Source organism: Seriola aureovittata, chromosome 20, assembly GCF_021018895.1.
Source record: "Seriola aureovittata isolate HTS-2021-v1 ecotype China chromosome 20, ASM2101889v1, whole genome shotgun sequence".
NCBI classification, from domain to species: Eukaryota; Metazoa; Chordata; class Actinopteri; order Carangiformes; family Carangidae; genus Seriola; species Seriola aureovittata.
The window spans coordinates 10464740-10489988 of record NC_079383.1 but is presented as its reverse complement, the minus strand read 5'-3'; the positions used below and the strand labels follow the sequence as shown (position 1 = coordinate 10489988).

General features: G+C 39.3%; 1 protein-coding gene across 1 annotated transcript in view; it reads right to left on the bottom strand.

The window, feature by feature from the left end:
- Positions 1 to 1049: 1049 nt before the first annotated feature.
- LOC130160935 (myosin-11-like) overlaps positions 1050 to 25249 on the bottom strand; it is a 99344-nt gene continuing 75144 nt past the window's right edge. Inside the window, exons 19-24 of the mRNA XM_056363742.1 lie at positions 13784 to 13893; positions 13288 to 13362; positions 12085 to 12178; positions 11942 to 11982; positions 7142 to 7244; positions 1050 to 3870 (exon numbers count right to left, since the gene is read on the bottom strand). Of these exons, the coding sequence (XP_056219717.1) occupies positions 3487 to 3870; positions 7142 to 7244; positions 11942 to 11982; positions 12085 to 12178; positions 13288 to 13362; positions 13784 to 13893 (807 nt within the window). The 3' untranslated portion in view covers positions 1050 to 3486. The remainder of the gene's footprint in view (positions 3871 to 7141; positions 7245 to 11941; positions 11983 to 12084; positions 12179 to 13287; positions 13363 to 13783; positions 13894 to 25249) is intronic.

The following is a 25249-nucleotide window of genomic DNA, read 5'->3' as shown; positions in this document are numbered from 1 at the left end:
ACACACACACACACATTACTCATTGTAGGCTGTAAAGACCTTACAAATATGTTTACAGGTGAAAAAAAGTGATTTCATGGCAATTCACTCCTTAATACTTGACAAAATTAAACACAAAATGCAGCTAATAAGTGTGTGTGTGTGGGTCGGTGTGGATAATTGAAAGCTTGTACTGGGATATTTTGTCATTCTCTGTCTACAGCTTAAATTCAACTGCACCATCACAATGTCAGCATTTTGCTATACTGTAGCTGTATAGTCTATAAAAAGCAACCACATAACAAAAACCCACCTTTTAAAAAGTGAATCAGTGTGAGAGTAACTGTTTCTCTTTCCCCTTTCTTTTCTTTTTTTGAATGACCTAACTTTTAGAGGAGACATGTTGCCAGCACTCCTGTCAGTTTTATTTCTTTCTCACCCTATCTTGCTGTTCTGTCATTTTTTGCTCATGGTATGACAGAACTGCCTCTCCCACTAAAAGTTATTTTATTTTAACAGTGGCACAATACTGGGCTGGTCCCAGCTACAGCGTTTTTCATATGACAAAAGAGCTTCTCCAGGTGTCAGATCCATAGGTTGCCATATATGACCATTTTAAAAAAGGGAATTTATATTGAAAATATTCATCAGATTTCTAAAGAGGGAGCATTTCTAGTAATGTTCTTCCTAGAAATTAATCTCTGCTGCATATGCACTGGTGGATTACACCAGTACGGGTTACAGTTAAGAAGGTAGAACAAATGTAAAAGAAAAAGCCCAAAGCTGTGGTGATTATTTTTACTGTGCTGATGTTCAGTGCTGACACAAAGTGAGAGTGAAAATACCAAAGCATTTATCACTCATCACCATTTTGGTTTTCCCAAAATCACAAAAAACAACAATTTTATGGAATATCATTCATACTTTGAGCAAAACAAATAAAATCTAATTAAGCATGAAACTCACCTAATCACCTAAATGAGTTCCTGCAAGAACCTTAGAGCAAATTATGATTATAAATGATATAACAAATAACATAAAATGACTTCTGTAAATAACTTTGCTTGGTGTGTTTACTATCTTTGCAAAAAATCTTTGTGAATTACCCTGGTGTGGTCACTCTCCACTCCAAGATGGTTAAAACAAACACAAATCATTTGCAAACTGTATTTGTTGCAGAGCTGCTTACAACATGGACTATGAACGCAAGCTTTTTGTGTGATTATTAGCATGGGCAACCACACAGAGACCTACAGGGAAGCCCAGACTGGAGCTGATAACACACACACACACATACACACACACAAACACATGGGCACAAGCACCCCAGCCATTTGTATCTTGAAATAAGGATCAAATAATGCCTTGTAAACACTGTAATGAGTGCCATGATGATCAACAGCTACTCTGCCTCTCTTACTCCATGTCTCTCGTGGTTGAGGGCCCACACTGTTCAAAAACAGCCTGACGCTAATTTGGGATAAAAAGAAAATACTGACTTGCAATATTTTGCTGGTTTACCACAGATTTCCAGGGGACCACACATACAGCAGTGAAGTACCACACACGCTCATTTGATGAAATTAGGTTAGGAAGGAGCCTGTTCTGCGCTTTCCGTCTTTGTGAGAGAAAGTGGTGTGGAAATTAAGAGCCTGTATGTGCTTGTGTGCGCGAATGTGTGCATTTGTGTTTGTGTGTGTGAGGGGCTGACTAATCCCTCCACAGAGCTGAAACGAGTTAAAAACACATCAAAGGGAAGCTTAACCTCTGTGAAACCTCACCGGGTTTTCAAGAACAACAAATGATCATTCTCCTCATTGTTTCCAGGGGGACTTTTTTCACCGCTGCGCTGCTGACTTTTCCCTCAGTCCTGGGAGTTTTCAAAAAGCCTGTGGTTTCATTTTTAATGACTGTGCCGTTTGTGCAAGTGTGTGTGTTTTTGTGAAAGAATATAAATGCGTGTGGATGTGTGAGTGGGTGCATGCATGTGTGTTTGCACATAAAAGAAAGGTATTTTTGAGTGTGACATGGCAGATGAGGAAAACCAAGCTAACAAGGACATGCAGTGCTGCGGAAAATCATTAAAATGTACAACATCCTGACCAGCTATACAACAGCTATGTATGTACAGAACCAATGAATGATGAAAAGGGTTTAGAAGACAGGTGGGGGAGTGTGGGAGACAGGTGGGACAGTGAGAGAGAATGGCAAGATGAGGAAGCCAACTGTGGTCTGAGACCTCTCTTCACAATTTTAATTATCACAGAATAACAGTGCTCTTGTTTTGAAGTGCAGATATTTGCATGCTTCTTTTCCTTGCTTTTGTTTGCGCGAATGAGCAGTGCTCTTGTGCAACCACTATAAGCGTTTTAAAAGAGACACGAGTCACCTGTAGATGTATATGGAAAGACGGCAGTTCAACACAACGCGTGTGTGTGTGTGTGTGTTGTGTGCGTGTGTGAGTGCACCATTGCTTCAAACCCATTTTAGATTATTTTAGATAACAGTTTTGCTGCATAGCAATGTCACCTGTGTCAACATCTTTGTGTTTCTCACCAGTCAATTGTGAGAATTATGCAATACTAACAGGTAGCTTTGCTAGTCTGTTGATACAAGCTTCCAACTGTCAGAAATAAAATATTATCATTTTATTTCTTTTTTTTTCTTTTTTCTGTCATCACCACATTGGTTCTCAGCAACATGGAAAAATCAACAAATAGTTTTTAAACTATAAAACAAAACATAAAACATCTACAATATAAACATCCTATCTACTCAATCACACATAAGCACATGCTCACCCACAGGCACTTACAGAGAGACAGAAGCACGCAGACACATAATGTACTTGCATATAAAGACACACGGCCACATTCACCACAGTAGATGCAGGACACATGGCGCACAGCTGCAGCGCAATCAGACTGTGTTACAGCCATTCACATCAACATCTGAGGCATGTCTGTGGATACTCATGATGTACCATCCCACATTTATCCAAAGCAAGACTCATCTCCAGTGTAAAACACATTCATCAACACTAAGCATTTGCAGTTATCACTTGTTCTGTTATGCTCACTTGCTGATTTAGGTTGAATTGAATTCATTATAGTTCATCAGTACTGCTTGAGATTTCAAAAAACATTTTAGGGCTTAGATTTTCAGTTTTGTCTCAAAACAAGATCATTATTTGGAGAATTAACTGGTGATGTTCTAAGATAGCACTGCTTGCAGCAGTAGTAAAAGGTGTCAGATTTTAGAGCTACAAAAACTGTGATCATTTTCTCAGTATGAATTTTTTCATCGCATAGTAGTAAAGATATTTTTTAGTTGACTTTTGACGATTTGAGTGAATTCCATCATCTGCTGGTTCTGGAGCCCCCCTCAGGCAAAAAGCACCCAGGGACTTGACTTTGACCTGCAGGACATTAACCTCATACTGAATACGCTCCCTGGTGAAGAGCTGGAGGTCAAGAAGTCATGACAGGGTGGAGTCTTCAGGGAGTTTCATTTGGTCAGATCCCTGCTTGTCCTCCCGGACCAAGCATCTTCCAGAGAGGTGGAGACAGAGCGCTCTGCAGCTGGCCTCATCCAGAACGCTTCAGACAAAGCCTGGGACTCACCTGGTTTCTCTAGCCCAGCTTCACTCATCTTGGTTTGGGTTAGAGTCCCGTCAGTGTCCCGTGAGGCTGGGTGAGGGAGGCGGAGAGATGAGGGAAGGGAGGTGGAGGGAGGAGGTGGGCGGGCACTGAAGGGGACGGGTAGGTGGATGGTGGAGCAGTGCTGGGAGGTGGGAGGAGGAGGGAGCAGTTGCTCCACTTGTCTACGCATGGACCTCTCCTGCTCTAGCTGCCTGCGCAACCGCTTATTCTCCCCGCTGAGGGCGTTTAACTTGAGAGAGAAAGAAAGACACTGAGAGAGGCATATGCACAGAGGAAGAAGAATTTTGAAAAAAATCCTTCATGTGTGACTGTAAAACAGACGGCGGGAGTAAGGAAGAGGGACAATTTTTGGGGGAAGTTCCAAGGAAGTTAAAACATCACACTCATTTGGTTAAATCAAGGAAATTGCAAAACTTAATTTCATGTTACCAATAAATATCAACCATCGAAAGTCAACAGCTATCATGTTGATGAAGTAGCTGACATCCCATTATATGCTTAATTCATCTTTCATACTTGCTTTCATGCCTGTTGAAACAGAAATGCAAATGGAAAATTGCAAGGGGGTTTTCAGGAGAGTATTGTGTTCACAGTTTGAAATGCTTGCAAGTGGGAGTCATGCAACGGTGTAAATTTCTACATGAAAACAACCAATTTGAGCGATCATTAGAGGTCGATTTGACACAAAATCATCCGTGACACAAAACAAATCGCACATCGTCAGAACATGATTGGGCTCCCTGAAACGCAATTACAGACTAGCTAAATTGAGGGTGTTTTATTTTTTGACAAGGACATTTGGGTAAAGGCAGGGAGGAGTGTGAGTTAAAAAGTGCCTTTAAAAGCAAAAAAATAATAAATAAATAAAATAAAAGCATATGTATTTGCTGTTAACCATAGTAATTATATGCAAAATGTGCCAGTCTAAAAATTGTAATAAGATAGATAAAAGAGAATAAAAGATTTAAAATAATGTATTTTTAGCCATGTGGAGGAGTAAAATAAGAACTTAAAGAACAGAGAGACAAAGAGACACGTCGGGTAATGACAGTTGCACTCTCCACATCTGTTTTTTAGTGTGTGTGTATATCTGTGTGAAAGCTGCGGTTAAAGAATGATGTCACATCGACATGTCTGGCCATGTGTGCGTGTATATCTTTGTGCGTGTGTGCGAGTGTGTGTGAGAGAAAGAGAGAGTGGGAGAGAGAAAAACACAAACGGAGATGAGACAGACACATTTCCGGATGGTTCCGCTAACATTACCCTTCCAGACACCACACACACACACACACACACACACACACACACACACACACACACACACACACACACACACACACACACACACACACTCTCAATAAATCTGGGCAAATGTATTACATGTGATGACGAGAAATAGCTGGGTCTGAGGCTTAACCCTCGAAGAGCCAATGACATGTCGATGTGTCAAAACTATCCTAAGATGCTTAAAGAGTATTTACTATCTACAACAGGCAAACATCCGACAATGCCTTCATTTTATGTTATGCCAAAAGCAATATAATTTCTAGATAAAAAACACTGAGGCTGACATTTATAATTAACTGTATATTCAAAAGGACCTGTTTAATTTTCCTGGTCTTTGGTGGCTCTGGATGCTTCCCTAATTGCAAGGGAGGGGGGATGAAATTAAAAATCACAGCTTGTCTCCTCAACCTTCACATGGTACGGGTGAACTGGTGTGCATATGTTTGGATGAAAAGAATGTGTTTAAGTTGGGGAGAATGAAAGAAAGAGACAGACAGAAAGACACAGAGGGGGTGTTTTAATGCTGCTGCATGAGTGTGTTTGCACTTTGTATAGCTCAGTTTCCATCCAAGTACTTTAATTCAAATTATGAAAATTACTGAGCTAGAAAAGATGAATAGAAACAGCAAACTCTGAGCAAATTTTCTCGTATTGGAAAAGAAGTTTTTAAATGTATTTTTTTAATGATGTTTTAGCTGAGTTTGAGTGTGCTGATCTGTCAGTAGAAAAGGAGTTTTTGAAATGTGAAAATACTGTAGGAAACCTGTCCATCTTGACCTCCATGTTATACCTGCAGCTGCTTGTGGAGGTGGAAAATTGCCTCATGTATCTCTCTTTTTTTTTTATCTTCGCATGGCATCATGAAACACACTGGACATTAGTTGACAAAAAAAAATAACAGCTTGCCTAATGCTAATCAAGTCTTGAAGGAATCTCAATTTTCCCCCTCTGATCTTCATCTTTTTCCTAGTTGATGTAAATTCATTTAATTCACATTTAATTTTGTGTGACATTTCAAAAGTTTGCATGAAATTTGCTTGACAGTCGGAGGGAAATCAAGCTTGTGCGTGTGATGTATAGCGAGTGTTAATATGCGCCTGTGGGTGAATGAGAAAGAAACAGTACAGAACTAGTTTGTGACTATGAGTGAATGAGACTAATCCAAAGCAGGGACACAGACCTGATTTATAACCCAACGCCTTTCACACAGATAAACTGAGACATTCCAGTCAGTCTCTTTACTGATATCCGTAAGTGTGTGCAACTGTGTATGTGACTGTGTGTCCAGTGGACAGTGAAGGGAATAGCCCTGTGTAAATGAACTGTCTATATCCTTCTTTCCAATTCTGTTTGTATGTTTGTGTGTGTGTAGACTGTCCATGTTGGATCGATGTGTGTAATGATTCACACTAGAGATTAAGAGGTGCTATTACACACCTGACCTGTTAAACAACACCTCTCTCTTTCTCTGTGTCTGTCTCTTCCTCTTCTCCACTTTCCTCTGTCTCAAACATGCAGCTAACGCCATTTCCTTTTCACTGACACAACACTACATTAAAACTTCAACAAGTGCCAGCTTTCGTCGTACCCCGTCAATCAGCGGGCCATTCCACAAACTAACAAAAGTCAGGTGAGCAGTTCCCCAGGCCCTGGAGTTTTGGAGAACTGAGGGGGCTGAGGAGTACTTTTGATTCGTCTCTCCTTTGGTGATTTGTTGACTCTTGTGAAGTTCAACACAGTAAAAAATGTCAGCTTTTCCTCAGAATATTCCTCTGTGTTTTTTCCCCCACATTGTTTTATCACAGCGGGCCATTTCCCTATGCTGTCATGGAGAGATCAGCGCGGCTGTATTGATATACATCCCTCTCTCAGTTTCATGAAAGGGAAATCATTTACCAGTGGAAAGAAACGTCACTGCTTTTTCCCGATACAATTTGTCCCCCCTTCCCCACACCCCCCACCCTGCTGCCGACTTTTCACTTTTATCGTAGGAAGAGGAAATGGATGCCTCTGTGTGCCTGTGTGTAAGTGCATGTGTGCGTTTGAAGTTGGACGCATGAAAGCTTCCTCTTCTGTGTGAGCTCAACAGCAGGTGGGCCTGTGTGTGGGTGTGTGTTTCTATCTATCGGGTAAAAGGACTGTCAGGACTGTATATACGTGTGTGTGTGTGTGTGTGTGTGTGTGTGTGTGTGCATGTGTGTGTGCGCGCTTACTTGTTGATTTAGCATTCCGATGGCCTCCAGGTTGCTTCGCAGTCTGGTCTGCATTTCCTCGATTTTGCTGAGGTTTAGAGCCACACAACTCTGATTTTCCATGCTGTAACACAATATCCATATGCATACAAACAAACATATATCAGAAACTAACTTTGACCATTTTAAATCCTAGTACCTGTAGCACTGTAAGAAAATAGAATGATAAAAACTTTACTTTCCTGATATTACTTAAAACAGGCTCATTTGTCGTTTACCATAAATTGCATATTAAGTATCCACTTGCTTCTACCATTGTAAACTTTTAAACTCCAGTATTTTTGTACAGTGATTTGTATTTGCCTTGCAAAACAGTTTCAATCAAATGTTCTTTGAAATCTGGGGCATAAAGAAGTTGGCATACATCATCTTCATTATAACCATCTTCATTTTAACTTATTACTAAACAAGGAGATGGGTGAGCAAATGGGTTCCAGGAATCATTAAATTATATATGAAAGCGCATATAAAAGTAGAAAAAAAACAAAAAAAAACAAAAAAACAACATGAACGCCACCGCAGCCAGGGAACATTAAGAGTACAAGAAGCCATTTAAGATTTTAACTGTTTATTAAAAATGTTTGGGAAATGACAAACAAATGTTAGGGTCTGCTATCTTCAGACCCTGGGCTGACTAAGGAATGTCTATTAAATTAACGACGGTGGATAATGGTGCTCTGTACGGGCTGAAGAGCTTGCTGCCCCCGCTTTACGCTCTTTCTTTCATGCCCCACTGAACCTGTCCAGTTAGCATTCGGAAAAAACCTTCTAAATACTTTATTGAAGACTTCATTAAAGTACCACTGTACCTCTCCAATGTTAATTTTCTTATAAAAGAGCAAGCTGGGATTTTCTATCAGAACAATGGATGGAAAGATGGTCCCGTTTTGCTTCAGTTGAGCAGACGCATGCGCTCATCGAAACGCTAATAAATGCATCATAAATGTGGGTGAGCACAGACACACACACACACTCACACACACTTTTGCCCCTATTAGCCACAACTTAAAGAATTTAAGATCTGAGGAGACACTTAAGGGAGATGCTAATATGTGAACTGACATTTTTGTCTGAAAAGTTTACGAGAATCATTAGTTAAACAATTCAGGCCCCATGTATTTGTTACCATCTATGGTAAACCTCAACCGAGAGACAATAAAAACAACATAAACAATTGTGATAACACCACTGCCTAAAAATGCTCTCCACTCTACTATCCTAACAATGTCTTGACCAGGATTTCTCTTTTGGTTTTGCAGTGGATCAGTATACACATTACAGTATATTGATACTTTTTTGAAGAATATGGTTTTTCTATAATAAAATGAAATTCTGTTCATGTGCCGTGAGATAAATTCCAGTGACTGATTAGTCAAATCCATCACCAAACAATCACTTTTTTTTTAGATATCTAAATGATAAAGACAACAAAATATATAGATATAGTAAGATACTGTATATCTACTATATTTGATTTATATGCACAAAGAGAAAATGAACTAGAAAATTCACATGAAAAAAATTCCATAGCACGAATCACCAACTGAATCATTTAGCTTGGCCAATGTAAACATTTTTAAAGAAACCTCATTTCCTTCAGAGGAAATTCATAGACTGAACATAATTGCAACTGACCCTTACAGATCTTTTAATTTCACACCATAATGATGATACAAAGAACATTAATCAGGAGAAATGCTGAAATTTCCTTTGATCTTTTAAATTGTAAATGCCTTTCAAAAAGATGAGTTCCATGAGTTTCCATTGCTACAGTGAAGGAAAAACAGGAGGCATAAACTTTAAGCACAATCCAACTCCATAAAATCCAAAGCGCCACATCTCCACAGATTCTTCACATGATTTAAACTCCTTCCTCAATGGTAATGTGGTCTTCAGCAGATCATGAAACATCACTGCTGCTGAGACAACTGTGTGAGATTTATGCGCCCGATGTGAGAAGGCAGCGATGCGCTGAGTGCTTGGCATGACGCCTGTGTAAACATGTGTTCCTGTGTTTACACGCAAACATGGTTGTGTGTAATTAGCAGCTTAACCCAATCAGTGTGTGTATAATTACGGTCATTAGTGTCAAAGCCAAGCTGCCATGCTCTCTAAACTAGGCAATAAACTACACGCTTCCATTCTTGCTCCAATATCACTCTCATCTTTCTTATTTACTGCTTTCATATTGCTGTAAATTTTATGCAAGACTTGACTCTCCTCTCACAGACTCCCTCTTATCTCCTCTTTCTGTTTCTCTGTCACTTTAGTTCACTCTGTTTGTACAAATTCTCTGCTGTGATCTTTGGGTTAGTTAGTGGTGCGACTGATGAAGCCTGATGTTTTATGAGCACTTCCCCCACATGCGTTTGTGTCAGACAGTCAATGCTGACGGCAACAAACAGCATCAATCTCTGCTTTCATTACTCAGTGCATTCCATTGTGCACTGGTATGTTAATGTTTTCAGATATTATTTGAGATATTTTGAGGTGAAATGATAATGACTTTGATAACAAGTCATTTTATGAATTTGAGACTGGAGAATAATTGCTGTTAAGAAACAAACTAAGATATTTATATTTGGATTTCAGACAAAACCTGCAGTAGTGCATTGCTGTCTGCACCAGGTTGGGTAGCTGCAGGTGTATAAATTGTGTGTAATGTTTAAGAAATATATTTATATAAATTCACAGGTATGTGCATTCGTAAAAATGAACTAAATGTGGGTGGTCAGTGGGTGAAAATAAATAAATAAATAAATAAATAAATGAGTGAATAAAAATGAAGCAGAAAACAGGAATGAAAATAACAAGGCAACAGGAAAGGTTTGGAAAATGCCACACATCGCACCTTGGAGAAGGTTTCTATAGGACCATTGAACCATGTGCCCGTGATATGTGGGCTTTTGATAGGGTTTTTGGTTGATACAAAGACCTTTATTTACTTCAGCATGCGATTAGGATTTGCAACCAGTTTTAGTTGTTAATGATAAAAAGTATTGTTCATGGTCAATGAAAATGTGTAACATGACTGAAAGATTGAGAGCAGCTACTAGACTCTGTGGTGACACTGTTTTCTCAAATGTCACTACTATAATTATTATTACTACTATTTTTCAGCTAAACAACTAAATCTCAGCAACGTTTTTGCAGTGAGTCTATTTGGCCGTTAGGGTCATACAACGGTCACATGAACAGACACACACTTTATTTTGTTCCTAAACATACCACTTTTCCATCTTAAATATAACAGAGGTCTCTTTCGTTTATCTAAATTTCCATCCTCTCCTTTCTCCTTTCATCACCTTTCTGGCTTTATATTAGTACAAACTGCCAACCTCAATGTGAAGCCGTGACAATCCAGCTGCTATGGAACAGCAGGCCATATAATCATAATAAATTTCTTTAATAAAGGCATATCTAATGACAAAACCTTCATGCTGTGTTGATTGCTGTCAGTGATAGTGACAGTGGAGAGACACTGCGAAGATATCCCCTTTGCCACCAGTAATGAGATTTATACACTGAATGTATATGCCTGCCATGCAAATATCATGACACATCTGTTGCCTTATAGATGTATGATTTTCATACATATGGCATTTTGGGTAGGTGTGTTTGGGGGGGGGATTGTTCAATAATGAAATGAAATAAATTAGGAATCCTCATAATAAAGAAAATAGGAGAGTGTAAAAGAGAATGGACGGGGAGACACTATGGAAGAGGCTTTCATTCACTGTTTTTATCTCATTCCATGTTATTATATTCGTTCAATCAAAACCCCTCTTATGCATACATCTATATGAACTGCCTCTCTCGCTCTATCCCTCTCTCTCGTTCGTTCGCAATTATGAGGGAAAGACAAAGAAAAGCGATTCATCTTTCTGTCGTGGCCCCTTAATGATATCATTAAAATGACTGACAGCTTTGAATAGCATTGGAAACCTACCCCAGTCAAAACAAATCTGATCCGTTTTGGAAACTATGCCTGGTGGTTCGTTAGGGGAGGGGTGCAACATGACTATGTGCATGTGTGTAAAACAGGGTGAGGTGGGGGTGGGGGGTGGGTGTTGGTGGTGGTGGGGGGTTGTTAATGAGGCAGACCTTAGGGGGTCACACTGGGGGTACGGGGAGCACTGTTGCAGGCAGGTGCCCCCGCAAGCACCCTCTCCCACACAAATACTCCCTCCTTTCTCACTTCCATCCTACACCCAATCCCATCTGTGCCACATTCATTTTCATTGCCTTAATGAACATAATAAATATATCTCCCCTCTATTGATGAATGCTATTTGACAGCCATGGGGGTGGCAAGCAGGAGAGGATGGGCCCTTGATTGGAGTGTAATCATTGTTAAAGGCCCAGCATGAATAACGTATTCAGATTCAAGGAGAGACATAACACACACACACGCATAAACGCACACACAGACACACACAGGTGTCTGGGCCCACGGGGTGTTTCATTCACAACTTGGCACTCCTGCTGTTATTATCATCATCAGCTTTGTTCGGGCTAGATTGTGTGTGAAAGAGTGAAACATGGTGGGCAACGCTTTTGTTGTATGTGAACGCTTAACTCTGATCAGCTGGTGGATGCACACAAATGTATGCACTTACACTGTGTGTATGGTCACACATGCTCACACACACTCACACACACACACACACACACACACACACACACACACACACACACACACACACACACACACACACACACACACACACACACACACACACAAGCATGTAGATGACTCACGATCTCTCATCTTGCCAGACGCCCCGGTCTCGAATTTGGGCCTGCAAACAATTATAAAATGAAAAACAAACCTGTTTGTGATCGAGTCTCTTTTGTCTCTTCCTATTTGTAGTTCATTGCTTTTCCAGTCTGCACTTGTTCACCTTGAAGCGTTCCATGTCTCTCTCCTTCTTCTCCTCCACTTCTTTCAGTCTTTTTACCTCCACCTTCAATGTGTCATTAGCCTCCTGAAGATGTCTGACAAAGCGAGGGAGATACAGAGGCAGAGTTAAGCAGAAAAATATACATAGAGAGGCACACAGAAAAAGACAGACACCTATTATCATCAAGAGACTCTTGTTAACATGGCAGACAAAATATTCTGCAATGCAACTGCAGTGGTGTCTGTGTGTCTCTCTTTTCAGAACAGCCTTTAACTAGCAGTTCCGACATTATCTCTGACACACAAACACAAACACACACACACACACACACACACACACAGTGCGGTCCATTATAATGAAATCCTATATTTCTGCTGCCAATTTTCACTTATTCTTGTGGCTATTTTTTTCAGTATTTTGTAATGCCACCAATTCTCAAACTCCAGAACTATGAAAAATGATTATTTAGATGATGATTATTTAGATCTTTTAATACTATACAACATGAAATTGCTGTATTTTTGTATCTTATGTATAAATGTAAAAAGACTGTTACCATTGCTGTAGGTTACCATAACAAAATCATATGAACTAAACACCCACACACACACACACACACACACACACACACACAATGTAAGCTGAAAGAGAGAGAGAGAGAGAGAGGGAGAGAGAGAGAGACAGGGGGTGGGTTGGGGGGTGGGTCAGACACAGACAGTTGTGGTGCTGCTGGGAGGGGCTGAGGGAGGTATTGCACCGCAGGAGGGCGGGATGACAGAAGACGGCTAGACCACTTTGATCTCTGGAAAGCAGAATATGTCACGCCCAAGTCTGCGTGTGCACTGTATGTGTGCGTGTGTGTGCGTGTGTGTGCATGTGTGTGCGTGTGTGTGTGCGTTTGTGGGAGTCATGATGATGCAGACATGCAGAAAGACAGGTCAGGTGTGAGTATAGAGAGTCCACCTGAACACACCAACACATGCACATATTTCATACATAGACACACATGCACAATAATAACCAGCTCTCTCCGGGTGAGAAAGGTGACCTTGTTTGCAGATGTAGCAGTTAGCTGAGCTGTGTTTTTTTCCCCATCTTTAGTCATCTTTAGCAAACAAATATACTGCACAGTGCTGAGACACACACAAACAAAAATTGATATACTAGTGTAGCTAAAAATCTCACTCTGAAACAAATACTCACTGTTTCTCCTCAGTGACAATGAGCAGCAACTTGTTTTGGGCCTTCATCTGGGCGGTGAGGCTCTCGTTGTAAGCCCTGTAAGAGAAAGACAGACTTCTAAAATCTAACAGTGAATTTTAAAACTACACCCCATAAGAGTTTTAAGGAGATACTGTATATACACCTGAAAGTTGAACAGTATATTTTGCCACAATAAAAAATAGATGATAAATGCAACTAAGAAATATTTTTTTGTAAAATAAATGTTGGAGTGTTTATTGTGTTTATGTATGGGGGGGTTATGGGTGACGGATGTAAAATATGAAACATAAAATCTCTGGAAAAATAAACAACAAAACTGGAGCAAATAATATTCACAATAACATTACACACACGATCAACCCAAAGTTACACAAAAAAACACTTGCATTTAATTTCCTTATTTATGATTTCATTATATACCTATGTAATAAATGAATAAAAGAAAATAGATACATGTCATATTGTATGATCATACTTTTGTTCAGCAATCCATTGGTTCACATTGGTCATGAGTAGCTGGCTCTCATGGCGAAGTTTTGCATTGTCAGGCCGTGTCCCCTCCAACTCTGACCGGAGAGTCTCTGCCTACAGGACAAAGTCAAGTAGTCTATTATCTACCGTAACATAAGTAGTTATACTGCAGTTTAAATGGTTATGCATGACATTTTTTGAAGGCTCCTCTTAGTTAATCATATCTTTAAAAATGCGCATGAAGAACATTCACCCCATCATTGTTTTAATTTACTTAAGACAGAGGTTTACAGCTTAAAAATATTGCTTTCTTTCAAGGAAAATATTAACATCTACCAAATTCCCTTTCCACATTAAGGTAACTTTTAAGTTTATACACACAAATTCACACACACTCAGACATAAATGTGGGGTGAGGGGAGCCAAAGGAATTATAGAAACGTAAATTAAAACTATGGCTCAAGATGGGACAATAAATGTCATAAATAAGAGTATAACAGCAAAATAGGAGAAAAATTAAGTAAATGGAGAATAATGGGAGATGAAAGAGGTGGCATTTGCAGATGCAGGTATAAATAGCAGGGTGAGGTATTAAGCAGGTGCAAAAGAGGGAAAATGGAGGATGGGGTAGAGCAGAATCAGCCTGAAGACAAGACTGGAGAGAGGAGACTGGTTTGGGGTGAAAACAGGAATGGGGTAGCACTTGTCAAACTGCTGACTTTTTCATTCTGCTTATCAGTCAGGACCTTTCCAGACCTAAACTCTGGGGACCCTGACACATTACCCTTATCGCCATGGAAACACCTTGATATACCATACCATCATTGCACAAAGACTCGGGCAAACATGTAAGAAAGTTTCCAATATGTGGGCCATGATTTGAGTATCCGAAAATATCACATGATTAACCTAAAATGTCAAAATATCAACTGCTGTGTGAAATGAATCATGTAGTTTGTACATATGTGTGTATGCCTGTATGTGTATTTTGAATACAATATGAATACCAAATTATTTTCCTGTTGATGATCTGGAAAACACCGCAGTGTTAAATGTAACACAAAGATAATATGAAAGTGGATTCTGCTGAGGCAGAGCTCAATGAAAAAACTAAAACACTATGCTTGACTAATTAAAAAAGTGATTATGGAAAACAATTACCCTTCATTTCCTCATCAAATGGCTTCAGTGGAACAAGACAATACAGAAAAGAAGCTAATAGGAGCAAAGAGTGGAGTGAGGATTCGAGATGAGAAATAAAACAGATCAATTGTTTGTATCTGTCTGTCTGTTGATGTAGTGACTGTTGATGATTGAATAGTGTCAATATATTAAACAGAAATGCGTTAGAGGGCTGCTGCTTGTGCATCCACATGGTTTAAATGAAAATAGAATGCTTTTAGTTGCCTGAGGTCAAAAACTTTTACTTCCAATTTTTTCTAACAGAAGCCAGTCTTGAATGTCTGCACCACATCAGCCCTGAGCCGAAGGTTAACCAGTTTAAGCAGTTGATCAATTTTGTTACATTCACTATGAGCAGAATGCATCCAACAACTCACAGAACAGCATATAATAAAAGCTTTTGCACGAAAATGTGCAATGTATTAATAAAATCTGCCACGGTATCAGATGTGGATACCAAATGAAAAATATTGCTAAATGCTAAACCAGTTTTCAAATACATACTGACGCATGTGTTAGATGCATCACATCAACTGACAGTCAACAAGAGTTACATGACCATGGCAGCTTACACACTTTGCGCTTGCCCTAACTTCCCCGTTTTCAACTAGTTTAGCCCACTAAGTTGGATTTTTTTCTGACAGTCAAAGTATTTTCAGGTGCTCAGGGCAGAAATGGACTTGATCAAGGTAGAAAAACAGCGCAAGTGGCACCTCCACGGAGTCAAACAAAGGAACTCATGCTACTTGACACCACCGTAGACATGCTAATGGAGAAACAACGTGAATACCTAAAGCCCGGGCTCACTCAGATTCACGAAATGGGTAAATGCACTGACAGCAAATTAAACGCCATCCAGACTGAAATGGCCTTGCTCTCAGGGAGTATTGGCTTAATTAAAGCTTATATTTCGGCTCTAAAGAGTTCTGTGAAGGACAACTCAAAGTTACAACATTTGTGTCATCGGTTTCAAAGAGGGGGCTGAGGGGTCTAATGCCTAGCAATATCTCACTCGCTCACTGACAAAACGGTTCCCATCCCTCGAGGCTGAGCAGCTGGAGGTCATGCGGGCCCACAGGATCTACAAGGGTCGCATCACCGGGGACGGGACCTACACTATTCTTTTCAATGTCCAGGTTATTCGACCTGCCAAGCTATTCTTTGGGCCGCTAAGAAAGAACCAGTCATCGACAGCAAGAGAGTGAGATTCAGTGCATGCTATAATAACCATACAGTCAACAACCGACAAGCCTTCACTCAGGCGATGGAGACCGCACAAGAAATAGGAGTTGAATTTTTCTTGCTCTACACAGCCACCTGAAAATCAAAGATGGACCAAAGTGTCCTCTCCTTAACTATTTGAGTACTCTGAGTTCTTATTTCACAGGACCAGCCAATGGTATTATTTCCACAGTTCAAAGCCCAGACAGTTATTGGCCATGAAAATTAGATTGAATGAACATTTCTTCAATCAAATCACAGACAACTACTACCCCCGACACAGATCAACAAATCACGCTTCGTGAACCTTGTGTACATTCAAGAGTCCCGGCATATTTCTTCACATGGCATGAGAGTGTGCCCCCCCCCCCCCCCCCCCAGTGTTGTCTCTAAACTGACGGCACTTTTATCAGAGAATGTGCCTGTAACCATACCAGTTTAGTTGTTGAACAATATTTCTTCACTACAGGTCCCTGAATATTAGAAGCATATAGTGCTTGCAGGTTTAATAAGCTGCTCAGAAAATGATTGCGGTACATTGGAGGCCCTCACACACTCTGACCATCTGACAATTGGTTGTAACTTTCTTGACATTATTTACATGAGTTATCAACTGCTCATATAAATGGGGCTAAAGAGGTGAATGTGAAAATGTGGCTGTCAGTGGCGAAGCAATGAAAGGTCTATTGTGATTTCTCTGTTTTTCATGATCTCTTGTTGTCTGCTGCATATTTGACCTACATCAAATCCATCTAATAGGTCTGCACTAACTGTTCCACAGGTCCTGTGGAGGGTTTGCTATTTGTGTGTGTGTGTGTGTGTGTGTGTGTAATTTTTAATTCAATTGAGTTTGGTTTATTTTTGTGGGTAAGGTACTTATTATGTTATGGTATGTTTTATGCTGTACATCATGGTGTCTGTTATTTTTGTTAAACAAGATTTGATAACAAAAAAGTTTTAGTCCAATAAAAAAACAAAAAGGTCATCACTTTGTCTAATACTAACAAATATGTGACATGTGACTTTTGTTTTTTGCCAAAATAATGTGAAATAAAGAAGGTGCAGTTCAAGAAGAGAATGATCTTCTTGCTCTTCTATGTGAAGGGAAGTTGTAAGGATCACAGTGACACATAATCAGTGATTAAAATTTTATGACATGAAGAATTTCACTATTAAATACAATTGGATTAAGGAATAGCTGCATTTCAACAAATAAAAAAAGAAGAAAAACTATAGGAACAATGAAATCATATCAAGCAAATTCATTTTATTTAGTACACTGAGTCAGGGCATCAATTGTAATTACATTTATCAACAATGGAATAAATATTGTGAATCCCCTGCTGTTTCTGCTTTCATACAAGTTTTGTTTCATGCGTTGACGCATAAGAACTTAATGGCCAAAACCACAGGTTACTACACCGATATTAATTATCTATCTATATATATATATATATTCATTTGTACCTTTCAAAAAACCCCCCAAAAACCCCATACTCACAATATATGTGCACACACCTCCACATGCACAACTGTACAATCACACACACACATGCACACAGTGGCAGGATCTGTGGCGTGCTGTAATGACAGTAATTACCTGTGGTCTCACATTAACATCTCCCTCCTGACTGTCTGACTGGCTCGGCTGGTGGAGGGATGTAAATCACAGCGCAAGTCTGATGTTGTGATTAGGACTAAATTACACACCGTCATTCTGTTTCCAACAGTGTCAAGGGAGGCAGTGAAAGGGTGTGTGAGAAAGAGGGGGAGAGTGTGAGTGTGAGAGAGAGGGGGACATTTAGAGAGAAAGGAAAGAGGACAAGGAGGTGCGATTGCAAGAGGGGGGAGGAGTAAAGTAGCATACCTGCTTAACATTTAGATTGGTTTTGTTGCACAAATATTTTACCAGATGATGGGGGCTAAAAGGGGCAACAAAATGCATTTGGGACACACTTATAATCAAGTTTGGTGATACCGCTGGTCCTTTCAGGTCTATGCCAGAAAATATGAGTTTACCACTGCACAGCTGGTGAAGCATTTGGAATCTGTACAGCTGCTTCAACGGTAGTTATCATGTTGATGTTTTTTTTCTGATATTTTATCGAACTAAGGCAGAGTTGTCCAGTCCACAGCCCACACTTTTCGTTGACAATAGATACAAGATGGACTTCGTGAACTTACACAATCTTTTTTTCTGAACTTTTACATCTGAATTTACCTTCACGGCAACCACAAAGTGCACCTGCAGACAAGAGTAAAAAAAGATGGGTGACTTTAACAGTTAATGGATTTTCCATCTTTTCTGTTCTCCATGGAGTTGTGGACTGGTGTCATATTGCACACTAGCTGTACAGGACAAAGGTGCATTTTCACTAAAAGAGACAAAACCGTCCAACTTCATGGGATAAACATAAGTCAAAGTTAACTTTTCTGAGTAAAGAGAGTAACATGAAGATGAGCAAAACAGCCTGGTTGTTGCTACCATCACCATCAAACCAGCGGAGCTGAATATGAGCCATTACTCTGTTCCACTCAGCTCATCAGAGCACATCCTCTCATCAAATTAATGAACACATTTATTGTTAAACACGTTTTTATAAAACATTCATTCATTCTGTCTAATTAAAAGACCCAACAGGCCTGACATCACTTAAATATGCATACTTATCACTCACAGGGTTTGAATTAAAGATCTACAGGCGTGTGTCTGTGTGTGTGTACTGTATGTGTGCATGTGCGATTGCAGGAGAGAATGAGGTTTCCTAAGCAGGTCTTCTCACTCTAGGCTTAATGGTGATAATCATGGCGTGACCCAACATTAAGACCATGTGTGCGTGTGTTTGTGTGTGTCCCACTCTCCCTAATGGTGACGATGATGACATGTTCTCCATTAGACTAGTCAGTGGGCCACAGCAGATCTAGCATATTAATGATGCTGATGATGGCTTCTTTAATTACCTTCATCTGCTGCTGCATGGCCTGACTCCTTTTCCCTGAGCCCTTTCATCACACACTCTCCTACGCATGCTGCTGGGTTGTTTATCAGTGGCTGCCATTATTGAAGTCCCCTATCTTGCATCTAGCCTGCATGAGCACAACTACATTAGAAGCTTTCGTGTAAGTTTCAGCCACTTCTTAGTTAGATGAAGTTCCCCCATCTAGAGTGGTAAGTATATACTCTATACAGAAAACTTGTAGTTGTAACTACTTTTTTTTGTTTGTTTTTTTGTTTTGTTTTGGTGCGGACCGAAATGTGTCCAGAGCACCGAATATCAGAAACTGTCAAACATAGAAAGCTACACTGAATGCTTACTTAGCCTTATAATCTTCTTTACAGTGTAGCTTTGATCAGACAGTTCCTAAATGAAATCATAATATTGACAATTTCAGACTGTATTTTATAAAAGGTAAATATCTTGTAAGGATTATTGTTTTTAGATATTTAAATTTTGAGAAGTTTGCTTTCTTTTGTTAATTAAAACATCGGTGCATCGGTGCTATTTTGGTACTGCTCCAAATTCAACACTAATATCGTTTCAGAGAATACCCAGCCTTAGATGTAACTCAATTTCAAAGTGTTAGTCCAGCAGGATTACTGAAGAAAAGACACAGACAATGTCGTGGAACTTGTAAGAATGCTGTATTTATTGGAAACCTCCAACAATAGAAAGCTATAAATGTATCCTGGATGTGAGGGATTCCCATTTGGCTGACTGGCAGGCATTTAGTTGTTCAGGTGACCAGCCTGCATCAGTGCTTAGCTGACAGCAGCAACACAAAAGAACAATTTTAAGTTTTTATTGTTGCAGTTTTGTTTAGTGATGAGCTGATGCAGCAAGTTTGAAAACACAGCCAGTCCTGTTGTGAATAGCTCTAACATACAGGTTGCACATTGCATTCTCCAAGTTGCTTTTTCAATACCTTAATAAAATGTTGGAAAATAAAAGAATATGTATGGAAGGTGTTTATATATAATTAATTATTTTCCCCACGCATGATTGATTTGTAGGACAAACCCCCCCCCCCCCCCACACACACACACTTTATAATACAGTAAAGCAGCGTTAACCTCATTGATGTTGGGTTATCAGGATATGATGTAGCTATGTACTAAAAATAAAATCTCACAAAATAAGAAAAGAAAAAAAAAAACATGCTTTTTTGGCAAAATGTTGAAATGGAAAAGAATTGTACTTTCAGGCTTCCTTTTTATGTTATTAATCATTTCACTTTAAGCTAACTAGTTTTTATTCTTTGGTTCTGAGAAAAGAGAATGATTTTGAATAAGGTGACATTACATAGCTCTTGAATCTGTGAACATGCGTGAGATGATTGAAGGTTAACCTTGAATAATTATAATAATAGCATTCTTACTTACTTTTATGAATTTGATACTGTTAACAGTGTCATTTGTGATTTGCAAAAGCTAATTTTCACTAATTTTCATTCAAGTGTCGCAAACCTTGGCCAGGGTCACAAGAACACAGGTAAGTGAACTGAAATGAACTAACAAAGTAAACACACATTTTGAGCACACAATTTGCAAACAAGAACTTCAATTCTTTGATTCATCATGCCTTATATGCCCCTGCCACAAACCTTTCACACCAACTTTTCATGGTTTTGTACTGAGTTCCTACCAGGCTTGGGCCGATATATAATAACATTGAATATTTCAATATTTCCTGCCATGGGCCTAAGCAATATTTTTCATAATATTGAAAAACAGTCTGCTCCACTGCTCAGTCCAACCCTCATTTCACTGCTTTGCTTACTGTACATTGTGCCTTTGCATGTGACAAATCAAACTTTGAAATGCTGTTTAGTGGCAGCATCAATTATCCCTGAAACATAAAATACAACGATATAATTATATATCATAAAAAAACCCACCTGAAACATAAAATACAGTAATATAATTCTGTATCCACATACAGAAACAATAAAAACCTCTTTGGTGAAGGAAGACAGTGTATTGTGGCTAAGAGGGACACAGAAAGTTATAGAGAAAACATGAGGAAGAAGAGGAAGAGGAAGAAAAAAAAAGAAAAGAAAACGTGGTTAGTTTGTCTGTTTGATTGTTCATCTCTTCTCTCAAATGAATTACAGCTCTGTAGCTTAATGAGCTGTGTTGGAGAATGATGGGACACAAGGACACACATGCACACACACATTGAACAAATACGAAGTCCATTCTATGGTTAAACAGTCAGACAATTGGTCCATGTCTCTTGATTCATCAACTAAACAAATGAGCTTCATTTATCTGTCCTCATTTCTCCAACATCAAACCTGTGCGAGTGTGTATATGTGTAAGAACTGTGATCTAGTGCGGGTCATTCTAAGCTAATTAGGCCAGGCTTCGGGCCTCAATCAGGTATAATGAGTGAGATCAATGAACAGATAAGAGCGTTCCAGAGACCAACTCTCTCTAGCATCAACAAAATGAAAATAGTACTCCATCATGTTTGAAAAGTTCACCCACACAGCCACTTATAGGTGAAGATGTACATTTGTGCATCTTACGCAAAATGATTAGATAACAGCAACGTTAGACAGCTACAGTACATTGCCATCTATCACTGCTGAAGTGGTGAAGAAAATAGGTGAAACTGAAGTAACTTTGTCCACCTACATGTCCAACCATTGTGCAGAATAAACCAGTGTCTTGGAACTGTTTGTGATTCAGTGTCTTGATCAAGGATACTTAAGGGAGGACCAGTCTTAGTCAGTGATTAAAAGCTACTGTCTAATTGTATTTCTATAGGATGTCATCAATAGTTTGAGAGATTTTGGGCAACTAAAGAAAGTTTATGGGCAAACACACTCATAAACTTTTGCTATCTGAAAACTCTGCTGCAATTCTCATTAAATTTGTTTAAAACCTTTTACTCCATGCTAAAAGAGGCTGAGGTAAACAAACTAATGACTATGATTGTGTGTGCGTCTGTGGCAGAGAGAGAGTGAGGGAGAGTTAAAGGAAGAGAACGATGATCTGATCCTGATCAGTCACAAAAACATTCCTCATGTTTACCATTACTTGTATTTGAACTGGACTCATGCAGAGGGACAGGATCGAGTGAAGTTTTGTGTGTGTGTGTGTGTGTGTTGAGAAGCATACATGCAAGCATAAAGTTGACCAGCAGATAACATGCAAATCCTTTTCCTCATATCAAACACTTAAAAGGCCCAGAAAACACAAACAATATTCAGCATAAAACACACACTACAAACACACACATACACCCTGCATACAAAGACATACACACAGAAAAAGACAGAGCTATCTGAGGTTCAGCTACTGTGCACTGAGGCAATTTGTAATATAGATTTCCTCTATAGGCCACTGTAGTGTACCATTTACCATTTCAAACCCTTTGATTTTTTTCACCAGCGGATAATTCATCTTCTGCTAGTCAATAACAGAGATTGGGACCTAATGAAGGACTCATAGTCAGAACGGCCATCACACAGGTGTTTAAACACTGTTTGGAGGCAAATTCATTGAAAAACTCATCTGTTGTTGAGATGATGGAAGACAGCAAGTATGCAAAGGGGAAATGTGAGGGATTGTGTATAGCAAAGGATCCAGCCAGCGACTGCACACACAGACATACAGATAAGTACATATGCGCGCGCAAACACACACACACACACACACACACACACACACACACACACACACACACACACACACTATCCGAAACAGTTTCCTACAATTACAGACATAATAAACAACGAATAAGAGACGAATAAACAAAAAGTATGAAATTGATTGAATCATTTAAAAATAGTAACGCAAGGATTTTAAAAGCTTTAAAAATAACAAGTATCAAATGTTGTACATGAAAACTTGTATTCCTACTGTCTTCAGAATGCAATAATGAATTAAAGCTTTTCATAAATCAGCCAAAGAAATGTGAGATTGGAAGTCCTTGACTGACACTGATAAGTTTCTAAATTCATCTACAGCAGATGGTCAATCGATTAACCTGATAGGAGGTTTTGTGTGTGATTTAGTATCATGATGACTAGGTGCTTTCACATTTTGGGAAATATGACTCCTAATTTTCTTACCGAGAGTTAGATGAGAAAATCTATACCACTCTCATATTTGCCAGTTAAATATAAGGCTATGTAGCCTGAAGCCAGTTAGCTTAGCATAAAGACTGTAAGCAGGGGGAAACAAATAGCTTGGTTCTGTCAAAACCTATACTTCTCTGCTGGGAGCAGTGAATTCCTGAAGTCTCTGCCAGATGCCTGGGATCCTCATAGTGGTGAAAGAAGTTACTGGAAATTGACTTATATGGACATTTGAAATGGTTTTTGCACAGATTAAACAAACAAGATAAGAAAATGTTAATTAGTGAGCTTTAAAGGTGACGGTAGGTGCATTTTATTACTTTTGACCAGAGCCAGGTTTGTGGTCTCCCACAGCTTGCAGTTTTTATGCTAAAAAAAACTGATGCTTGCTCAAGCTTCATATTTACAGATATGAGAGTGGTATGCAAGAAAGAGAATATGCAGATTCCCCAAAATATTAAACTATGTCTTTAACAACGAGAAAACAGGATCCGGAGATTGCCTTCAAATAGTGAAGATGGTTCAAGAATCAAAAATAATTAATTGTTTCCAACAAAGGGCTGTTTACTGACTTTCAGTAAAACTCATTGAGGATATGATTACATCAAACAAGACTTGGTCAAAACCAAGTATGTGGCTGGACTGAGTACGGTCAATGTGCAAAATTGAAGACATAGTTAAAAACTGTTGTGGAGCCACTGTAAACGACTGACATCATTGTGTCTTATTTGCATTCTACCTAGTGTCAGCTGGTTTCAGCCCTTGATCTGTTTGCTTCTCTGCTACTCTGTGTGCTCACATACACAGCATTTTATTACAGCCAAATTTCCAATAAAGCTGATCTCATTTATATCTTTCTCTGTTTCTTACAGGCAATGGAACAAGTTTGAAATAGTGACCAGTCCGACTCTGTGTTGTGCAACCAGTAGCCTGGCTATTCACAGCAGAAGCGCATTTCTCTGCCGGTCTGCTCCTCTGTTCTTTTTTCTCACAGGTAGAGCTGATCTTTATAATAATATGAATTTATAATGTAGCGCTTTTTATGTTTTCCTGGAAGAGCACTTCCTCTGTAACAATGTTAAAAAGACCATCACCTTGTGTGATGATCTGCCAGAGGGGCTTCTCTCCTGGCTGTGTTTGTGTGTGTGTGTGTGTGTGTGTGTGTGTGTGTGTGTGTGTGTGCGCGCGCGTTTGATCATCTGTCTTGCTTTCTGGTAAGACACTCAGATTTGTGTACTTATTAATCAAAGGTGTCTGTTCCGGATATTTCCGGCCCACTTAACTGCTGCTAGCGACTCTATTCCATGGAAAGTAGCCAAGGTTTGTCTAAAAAGTCAAGATTTGTCACTTTGTGCTTTTTTGAAAAGTCTCTAGCGACAAATGAGCTAAGTTGGTGACACTGGAGGCTGTAAACGCCCCCCTGATAGAAAGTGTTGTGCAAAATCAATTTGAAAGTGCAACAGCCAGTGAGGAACGCCAAGACTTAGCCGGCTGACCAGTGGTGTAATCTTATGTTTTATAAGATATATGTATGTGTATGTGTATGTGTATATATATATATATATATATATGCGCTCATTAATATTCTGACATTCATAGCACCCATAACATCAATGTAATCACCCCATTTCAGTTCAGGCAAATTGTTACTTCAAATACCAAAGAAACAGACCTTTACTTTATGTTTCATAATTCATACACTGGTAGCCGTTGCCATGTCTACTTCATGCAAGACTCTGATTTGACAGACCCCTGACTAACTGACATATCATGCAATATGTTTGATCAGAAATTGTACAACAGAAAAGATGGCCAGTCGCACAGCAAAGGCAGAGATGAAAGGATTTTCAGCAGTTCAGAAAGAGATGAACTCTCTGCGAGCTCTGGCTTGGCTACTGACTGACCAATCAACTGGCCTAAGTCAGTGTCTTACTGGCCCTGGGCAATCACTATTGTTAAACCCTGGTGTACTAATGTTAAG